The sequence below is a fragment of the Nematolebias whitei genome, chromosome 22 (genome assembly GCF_014905685.2).
Source record: "Nematolebias whitei isolate Nwh7 chromosome 22, NemWhi1, whole genome shotgun sequence".
NCBI classification, from domain to species: Eukaryota; Metazoa; Chordata; class Actinopteri; order Cyprinodontiformes; family Rivulidae; genus Nematolebias; species Nematolebias whitei.
The window spans coordinates 22045498-22055893 of NC_056519.1; the positions used below are offsets into that span (position 1 = coordinate 22045498).

The window sequence follows — 10396 nt, forward strand, 5'->3', positions numbered from 1 at the left end:
CGACTAGCATATTTAGCTACATCTACTAGCATATTTAGCTACATCTACTAGCATATTTAGCTATATCTACTAGCATATGTAACTACATCTACTAGCATATTTAGCTACATCTACTAGCATATTTAGCTACATCTACTAGCATATGTAGCTACATCTACTAGCATATTTAGCTACATCTACTAGCATATTTAGCTACATCTACTAGCATATGTAGCTGCATCTACTAGCATATTTAGCTACATCGACTAGCATATTTAGCTACATCTACTAGCATATTTAGCTACTTCATTGACTTGATTCTTCTGATGGTGAAGAGATGAACAACCTGAAAAGCTCTGAGGTGTATCAGTATCTACAGTAATAAGGTGGTGTTTTGTTGAGGTGGGACACAATTTTATTTACCTTAAAGCAGACACAGAGCCCAGCCAAAGCCTTAAAGTCCTCCATCACTGAGCTTGGGTTAATTACAGAGACAACTGTAATACAGAAGATGAACAAATACTATAATGCTGTGCCCTCCATACACTTGAAATCATACCTGGTATTCTTGTTACACTGTTTTCAATCCTTCTGAGGATCTGGCATCTGGTTTAATGTGTTCACTTGTATGATGGTTGATTTTAGGTAATGTTTGATACTTTTGATTTGCCCGTCGAAGGGGGATGTAGAGTCTCTGTCCGTCTGTTCGTTCTTATGTATGTACGTCCGTTAACTTTCTATTGTCCTACTCATAACTTCAGAAATGCTCAAGATAACTAAACAAGGCAGAGTGTCCTGTACACTTTTCATCACCCAAGCTCCAAGGTCAAGGTCACAAATCAAGGTCAAAGTTAAAACAAGATATTTGCTTGGCCGGACTATAAATTCGAATTCATACAACATAATTTAACAAAATGATACGCGTCTGTGTCACCAAAACACGGCATGTCACATCGTTTGCCATGTTAGTGTTCTAGAATTGCGCCGCTCAAGGTGGCTGCATGTTGGAGTAGCTGCTACTTTCATTCTGGGATGTTGCTTTTGAAAACTTTGTTTCCTCTTTTTCTGACTGTAGACTGCTTTTTTTGGGATGATTACTTCCTCTGGTATTGGATGCTGTGCAGCTGGAAGGATTTACACTGAAAGCCATTTGTCATGAAGCGTCATCATGACAAGGTGTTTTTTTTTTTACAACTGGGAGCACCTGATTAACATCTCAAAGCTCATTACCTCAACTACAGCCCCAAATCCCAAATGAGCTGTAAAGGAGGTGCCGTGGATGCATCTCTGTCTACCTGGCGGAGGTGCTTGAGTGACTGTCGGCCAAGATCTTGGAGCTGGCAGGAAACATGAGGATCATCAAGACCAGGATCATACCCTGACACCAGCACCTGGCTGTCTGCAAAGATCAGGAGCTCAACAAGCTGCTGAGAGGAGTGGCCACCACTCTGGGAGGAGTTCTGCCTTCATTCAGGTGGTCTTGCTGCACAGGAAGACCGGGAGGCCCGTTGGGTCCAAGTGGATGGATCGGCATCTGCAGCCAGTTTCTTCAGAGCCGCTGTGAGGTGGACTGCTGCAGGAGACCCTTCCTGCCTACAGTCATCAGCGTATGACAACTCTTAATGAAACCAGGATGATGAACTACAACAATTGATTTCCCTTTGGGATTAATAAAGTGTCTTGAATTGAATTGGATTGAATTTTCATCACCCGTGCTCTTAGATTACGGCCATGAATCAAGGTCAACATTTATACAAGGTCTGTGCTTGCAATGACCTACCGTCGCCATAGATTGCTGTATAATAGTCTGTTGACAGGCGTATAAAGTGCCATGGTGCCCTTGTTTATTCACTAAACAATTTATAAACCATTCTTGTTTTCATGTCTCTAAAGCCATACAGGTCAGGACTTGAGGTTTAGCAGCATTTCAATAATTGCATTTTGTAGTCACAGCAAAGCTCAATATCCTCCACATCTGTCTTACAACTAGTTTGTCCTATCTCACATCCTGTAGCTGCGTATTTCCCTTAAAACTGATGGACCCAAATCACTTTGAAATATTTTATATTTGAATTGGTTCAAAGACTTATTGTGGATTCTGGCTTTTGCTTTAGAAAATGTCTGGTTGGCTTCATTGCATGAAGGTCAAACAGAAAGAAAATATTCCAGTGACTAAAGACAATCTCTTGGGTGTTTAATGAAGAAATGTTTCCAATAAAATAGCAGCAGAGATTGACAGATGGTTTTTGTTACTTTTGGACAGATCCTAGTTAAGTCTGAACCTTGCAGGGACGTTTTATACCATGCTATGCTAACAAGCTGCTGGCTGTAGTTTTATATTCAGTTAACAGATGTGCATTTTTTTCTTAAACTATAAGTGAAAAAGCGTTCAACAAAATTTTGCACTGTATCCTCAAAACCTAGCCGAGTTTGTATATGAAAAATGTGATGGACATTTTCAACAAAGTATTGAACAGAATTTGCTGCAGACACTGATGGTGTGATAACATTGAGTAAAATTACCATTCAATTTCACACTACTAAAAATAATAATAATGATTTGCATGATTTATTTGCTTCTAATGAAAACAAACTTGTTTTTTTATTAAACACATTTTTTGTTTATTTTGACATTTAATATCAAGTTTGACTATTTACTTTAATCAGGAGAAAATATATCAGCTATTGTATTTCTAATGTATTTATAATGTTAAAGTCATTTTGCTCTTGGCACACAATACAACATTTTTTGGTAAAAAAAAAAAAAAAAAAAAAGAAGTAATTTACAAGTAGTAAAGTTAAAAGTAACCTTTTTTATTTGGTTAAGACAGTCAGACCAGCAATGTCAACAACCTGTTTTTGAGCAGCAAGCAAAATGTCAAACAGTCTCTTTTCCAATTATGAATCCTTCATAAAAGCAAGGTATGTTGTACAAGTCACAACATGTGATTTCCCATAACGAATTCCTGCTTATTCCAAGAGACATACCCCTTGTTGTGTGCCTCATATTTATGTTTTAAGGACATACAGCTCAAAGTTACCACAAATATATCATATTCATATATCTTTATTTATATACCTTTAATGCTATGAAAAGTAAACTGAATACATTTATATAGTGCCATCTTTAGTCTTACCGACTAAGTGCTTTTATGGTACAAGTTACATTTGCCTATTTCCACACTAAAGGCACTTTTAGACCACGGAGGACCACAACCTCTATAATCAAAGGTCCTTTAGTCTTTAACTTGTTTTTATACTGCAGGTACTGTGGCCTTTTGTAGTTCTTATACTGTATCTTTTTACATTTATCCGGTCTCCTGCACTTGAAAAGGTACTTTCTTGGCTCAGTGGGGTCTCTTAAATGATGTATGGAGATGTCATTAATCCATATGTAAGGATAATTTGTACTTGCACTATTGAAGTGCCTGTGACATCAAAATGTTCTAATAAAAACTGGTGCAATTTTGGAAAGATAACATTAATAACATATTGCAATAAATAAATAAATAAATGTGGCCTATATCAGTTTTTTTTTTTCGCTAGTCTGAACGTGACAAACCTGACTCAGGTCTTTTTCATGTATGGTACTGAACCAGATACATATCCAATGTTTTTCAAAGTGGCTGCAGTCCAAATGGTCATGTCTTATTTCATCTGACTTCTATGTCAGATGAGATTAGAATAAATTAGATAAATCTTTATTGATCCCTTGGAAAGATTCCTTCAGGGAAAGTAAAATTACAGCAGCATCGTACAGGTGAGAGAGAGAGAGAGAGAGAGAAAACAAAGAAAGAAAGTGACAGCAAGTATAAATAAATTATGAAAATAAAAAGCAAACCCTAAAGCCTCCAGTATAGTCGGGCATATGTCAGTCCGCAGAGGTCCGCGCGTACCGGATTAGAGCCGGAGCAGACGCCTGCAGGAAAGGTCTGTGCAAAGCTCAATTTTTAAGACCACGTATGCGTACTCTGTGTCGCACAATAAACTGCCCGGCAACGGACTGTTTTGTATGTGACACCAATGTATTAAATTCTCATTCTTCATCCATGATCTGGCCTTTTCTTTTGTTTTTTTTTTCCAAGAGGCAAGCAATCGCTTCCTCCTCCGTTTACACAATGACTAAAATGGTGAGAAATGAAGGAATTTGCCACAAGAAAATTAAAATCAGGTGCAGCGTGGCTGCGGGAGCGTCTGGAGATTTCCCGGTGGGCTGGTCTGATGTGTGGGCTGCTGGACCAGTGATCCCTGTTTTTTTTTTTTTAGAACTTTTTATTAACAATATATAAACACAGAACACCGCTGAGGCTGGAGCTGCCAGCTCGTTATTATTATTATTTTTTTTGCGACCTGTCAATCAATCCAGTGGGCGTGTCAGCAAATGACCAGTCGGCGACCTCAATTTGTCCCGAAGGTAAACGCCCCTTGTCTGTGGAGCTGACCTCAGCCGCTCAGTGTGGACATTTGAGTCTCAACCCTCTGCAGACAGTGCGCACAGTTTCTGCGCGACTGACAGGACGCACGAGTATACTGGTACCTTAACCCTAACCCTAAACCCCCCAGCATGCCCAGGTGTACAAAATAATACCGGCATTCACAGACTGGTAGCTCATCCACAGGAGTTTACTGCAGCTATTTAAAAGCCACACCTGCCTCAGGAAGTACAGCCTTCTCTAACCCTTCCTGTACAGATGGTTGGCGTGTGTTGTTCTGTCCAGTTTGCTATCTAGCTACAACCCAGCTTGTAGGTCTACAGCCTCCACCTCAGCCCCATTTATTCTGATTAATGGTCTGGTCTTGGCCTTGCTTTGGACTTTCCAATATAAATAACTAGCTCCTTTGTCTTTGAAGCGTTGAGCTACAGATGGTTTCTATGGCACCGAACAGCAAAGTCCCTCACCAGACTCCTATAGTTCTCTCTGTCGTCCCTGATGCATCTAACAATAGCTGCACCATCTGCAAACTTCTGGATTAGAGTTGTAGCAGAAGTGAGAGGTTTACTGGGTGAAGAGAAGAGGGGCCAGCACCATGCCCTGGGGTGCTCCGGTGCTGCTGATCACAGTGTCAGACACAGTGTCCTTCAGTCTGATGTACTGGGGCCTGTCGGTGAGGTAGCTACAGATCCAAGCAACCAGGCAGAGGTCCACTCGCATCCTATTCAGTTTGTCCTAAAGCTTAAGGGGCTGTATAGTATATATATATATATATATATATAAAAAAAAACACTGGAGAAGTCCAGGAAGATAACCCTCACTGTGCCACTTCCCTTATCCAGATGTGAGTGGGCTCGGTGTAGCAAGTTGTAGCAAGTGAAGGATGGCATCCCCCACACCAACACCTGCCCAATATGCAAACTGCAGATTGTCCCGAGTGTGTTGTTCCTGCGGTCTGAGGAGGCTGAGGAAGAGCCACTCCAATGTCTTCATCAGGTGTGAAGCGAGTGCCACGGGTTAGATGCCATTCAGCTTGCTGGGCTGGTTCTTCTTAGGAACTAGAATGATGTAGGACATCTTCAAGAGGGTGCTCAATCTCCCTAGCTGCAGGCTAAGGTTGAACATTTGTTGTAGTGGTTCTCCCGGTTCATCAGCACAGGTCTTCAGTAGTCGGGGACACAACTTGTCTGGGCTTGCTGCTTTCCTGGGATGAAGCTTCCTCAGCTGTCCTCTGAAAAGATTCTCATTGATGAGGAGGGTGCATTAGGCAGGGTGAAGAGGAGGAAGCTGATGCAATGTCTGAGGTGAGGTGTGTTGAGGGAGGAAGGAGAGGTGGCTGCAGTGAGGGTGGGAGGGATGAGTTTGTTAAACCTGTTGAAGATGTTTAGCTCATTCACCTTCTCCATTGCCCCTCCCCGAGTCTTTCATCTGTGTTGTGTCCTGTGATGGTTTTTACACCTTTCTTGACCTTCCTCATATTGTTCTCCTTAGTTTCTTCTCCATCTTTCTCTTGTAACTGTTCTTTGCTTCCCTCATGGAGTGTTTCACCTTCTGCTGTGTTTGCCTTCATCTCCTCCTTGTCTCTCTTACTCTCTCTTGTTGAGGACAGACAGCCTTGACTTCATACATTTCCCATGGGGCGTTTTAAGGGTAACAGCTTACAGTCTTAGCAGGGGAGACCACATCTGCACAGAAGTTAAGATATCTGTCAGACAATGTGTCATCCCCTCTATTCCCTCACAGTTATGGTTGATCAGCGAGTCCCAGACTGTGATGGTGTAGCTGCTTCTCAGGGTACTTTCCATTTCAGGGAACCACCTTCTGATGGAATGGCTGCCTTTGGACGAGGTGTGTGTGTGTTTTGGTTGTAGGTGGACAAGGTTGCGATCAGACTTCCCTATAGAGGGGAGAGGTGTAACTCTGTGTGCATCCCTCACATTAACATACAGTAAGTCAGTGAGGTAGGGATGAGCAGATGGATCCAAGTATTATTAATAATGATACCAAACTCATGCAGTTTAAATCTTGGAACTCCACATGGCTTCAGCTATGTCAGATAATAATTTCATCAGTTCTGATTGTAAAACAAAATCAGAATCAAACATGCTAACATGTGTAGCATCCATGTTTACATTGTTAAACACAGCTCACTGCTTGTGCAGAAGAAAACGTGACGTGTGACATTACGTTTTCTTCTGCACTTGCGGATCTTCACAGAACTGTCAACGTTTCACACCGGAGTCTAAAGAAAGTTGCATCTTAATAATAATTTGAACCACGCCAAAAAAAAAAAAGCATATGAGCATTAAGACCTGAAGTGTGAACAGAGCCTTAGTTTGTCTCCAAATCCCTTAACCCAAGAAGTCCCTCTAATATTTGTTTTCAAGAAAACATCAAACATAATCTTCTTTCATCTCATCTCATTCATTGACATTAATGACCAGCCGGTCAAAGCAGAAGCTTGTCCTGAGCCTGGTTCTGCTGGAGGTTTCTTCCTTTTAAAAGGGAGTTTTTCCTTTCCACTGTTGCCACTGTGCTTGCTCAGGATGGGAGACTGCAACGAAGCCAAGATTCAACTTGTCTGCTGGATTCCTTAGATAGAGAACTTTACTAATTGGCTTTAATACTGTATATGTGAATGTTCCTGTAAAGTGCCCTGAGACAACTTTGTTGTGATTTGGCGCTATATAAATAAACTGAATTGAATTTAATTGAATTGACATCATTTTGGTAGAAAATTGTTATTTTCTTAAAGAGCATAAACTATTGGAAGAACCACATCTAACCATGTCTCCCTTTGTGTTTGCAGATTTTGCAGGTGAATCTAGTGATGTCCATCCTGCTGTATGTGATGGTCCTTGTTTACCTCTATGGTATCCAGGCAACCAACATGGGCAGCAGTCGACACGGGCAACAGCATCAGCAGCAGCCAAGTCCTGACCCGTTAAACTCTCTCATAATCCAGCTCCTTCAGGCTGACCTAACGAGAGGGAGAACCAGGGGAAACCATAGCCAGCAGGGAAAAAGCAGGGACTCTGAGCTGCAGGAAACACTTCCTCCTCTCCTGAGTGAAAACTTTCCTTTCAAGGAGCTGGGTGATGAGGAGCAGTGGGAAACAGGAGTTCGAAGTGGCGGTGCTGTCGAGCAGCAGGTGATGCTGCTGAACTCGGACCTCCTCAGGAAGCAAAAAAGATTTAACTCACCTCGGGTGCTGCTGAGCGACCGGCCACCACTGCAACCTCCGCCACTGTATCTCGCGGATGATTTTGTAAGCATCAGACCAGACGGAGGCGCAGCAGGAAACAAGACACGAAAGAAACGTTACGCTGAGCACAGGAGCTACCGTGGGGAGTATTCTGTCTGTGACAGCGAGAGCCACTGGGTGATAGACAAAACCCAAGCTGTGGACCACAAGGAGCAGTCTGTGACTGTTCTGGCCAAAATTAAAACCAGTGCCACACAGGAAATCAAACAGTACTTTTATGAGACGCGCTGTCGGACCACCATGCCCTTCAAAGGGGGCTGCAGAGGAATTGATGACAAGAACTGGAACTCGCAGTGCAAGACGACGCAGACCTACGTTCGAGCGCTAACACAAGTTCGCAATTCAGTGGGATGGAGGTGGATACGCATAGATACATCCTGTGTGTGTGCATTGTCAAGGAAACGCCACAGGACGTAAGCAAAGCCTTGCTGGGTGCTACCTTTCCTGGAATTCTACTTCCTGTTTGGGATTTTATTTCCACAGAACTCCCTGCTATAGGATTAAGTGTCATGGTGGTGACCAGCAATGTTCAGCTACAAATGATACTTCTCCTGAAGGAATCTTGGGTCCTTTAAAAGAATATTTCAAATCAACGTGCTGCAAGCTGTTATGGAAAGAACTCTTGGAGAGGGGGTGGGGAGGCAAGGAACATGTGTACGTGTGAGGGAGGACTGTATATATAAATTATTTAAATTATATAAAATGCATGTAGTTGATACATGTTTATCTATCTATGTATGATGTACAAATGTATTTGTGTTATTTATTGAAAGATCTACAAAATGACAAAAGTTATAAAACATAAAAAAACTGACTATAATGCGGAGCAAGGGCTGCAAAGGTGCTTCACAGGGAGACTATACGTGCCTTGACTGGTGTGAGTAATAAGACATGGTAACTGGAGTTACTGTAAATGTGTCACCAGTAAATGTGACCGAACAGCAGATCTATTTTGTCCAACGGAGCAAATGAGGTGATCAGAAGTTATGAGGCTTCAGGACCAAAAGACAAAACTCAGATTTCTTACCACCAAACGTATAAAGTACATTTCCAATACTTCCCAATTAACAATACAAAGATGATGCTCAGCTAGTCCGTTTTTTGAGGGGAGAAGCAAAGAAAAACATAACTTTGTCTTGTAAATTCTGAATTTGACCAGCAGAAAAAATGTTTGGCTTACCCCTCGTCTCATGGTCACTGTTCACCAAGTTTTACTGTCGCACGGAATCACTGGCAATTTTTGTTTCTTCCACTGAATAAAAACCTATAATTTCTAAAGCTGGATTTTTTTTTTCCCTTACCAATTAACAATTTCCAATTATTTTGGTGCCAAAGATTAGTTAGATGTTATAGCAATACAGATGCTGATCTTTTTTATATACCTCTTATGTAAAAACTGTTTTGATCTGCTAATTTAGCAGATTTGGTGTTTAATATTGTTTCAAACATGACCGTTTCTATTAAACATAGCACATATTTGTGTTTGATGGATAATTTCTTTGTTGTATGGCAATAAATCTTATATAAGTGAAAAGCTGGCTTATTTCCCTTTAAATTGTGCCACATTTGTTAGGAAATTGCGGTTTGGGTTGAGCAGAGTTGAATATGTGAATTGTGCCATGAAAAACTTGTTAAATCTTTGTCAACACCAAACAACTTATTCTGCTATTGACTCTTGTTTTTAGAACTCCACATGCCTGATTGTCAGCACCTGTGACCAAATAGTGGATATTCCTAGTCCTGTCGCAATAAACAACAAATCAATTAATTGCATGATAAATGAAAATTATCAACCTCATTTTCGTTTATCGGCTTTATCATTTCTTAGTCTCTCTCTCTCTTTCTACTGGACACTGGACAAAAGGCTCAACTCCGGTGCTTTTCACTGACCTCTCCCTTTCTCTTTTCTCTTTAAAAGCTGTTTCAACCGTCCAAAATTGTGTTTTTGGATCACTAAATGCAGCTAAGCTGAGAAGCTAAGCTACGAGCTAAGCTAACAGGCCAACGTCGGGAACAAACCTCCGTCTTGTTGAAGCTCCATAATTCACAGTTAAAACCCGTGTCTTCGTGTAAAAAGTTGTTTTTCTCTGCAAAAAGAAGCTGAGAACTTGTTTACTGGTTTTTTTTATTAAAAGCTTTGTGTGACAAATGCTATGCTAAAGAGCTCAAACCACACAAAGCGTCCGCCATTTTGAGAACCGAATAAAGGAAGGAGAGACAGCCCATGTCACGTCAAGGGTCCTCCCTCCCATTTTTCTTAAAGAGACACGTTGCTCACTCGCTATCCATCCTTCGGTTTAAACTGTCTTATACTTCCATTTAGTGGTCGGAAAATGGTACTACACACAAAACAAATTAACAAACATTTCTTGTTAAATTTGACAATAATAACTAATTATTGTCAAATTTCAGACAATATTATTGTTTATCGCAATAGTTTCTGAGACAATTGCCAAGCAATATTTGTTATTGTGACAGGCCAAGATATTCCATTTCTCCCAAGTCTGAAATATAACTCTTGTCCTCCAAGATGGCAGCAATTAACTGGACAGAGCCTAGTTGGTTAGAGACTGCAGTGGAGGAATTGCTCTGCAGTCCTGACTTTAACCACATTGACCACCTCTGTGATGTGTCTGGGTGTGCGATTTGTTCAACACAACCACCTTGGCCTCCAACAAATCCTGGTCGAAGAATGATACACCATCACAGCAGTGTGTGG

At 41.2% G+C, this 10396-nt stretch overlaps 1 protein-coding gene across 1 annotated transcript in view; it reads left to right on the forward strand.

Moving 5' to 3' along the window:
* ntf3 (neurotrophin 3) overlaps nucleotides 1-8174 on the forward strand; it is a 67750-nt gene extending 59576 nt beyond the window's left edge. The window contains exon 2 of the mRNA XM_037696032.1: nucleotides 7222-8174. Within this exon, the coding sequence (XP_037551960.1) occupies nucleotides 7222-8094 (873 nt within the window). The 3' untranslated portion in view covers nucleotides 8095-8174. The remainder of the gene's footprint in view (nucleotides 1-7221) is intronic.
* Nucleotides 8175-10396: the final 2222 nt, after the last annotated feature.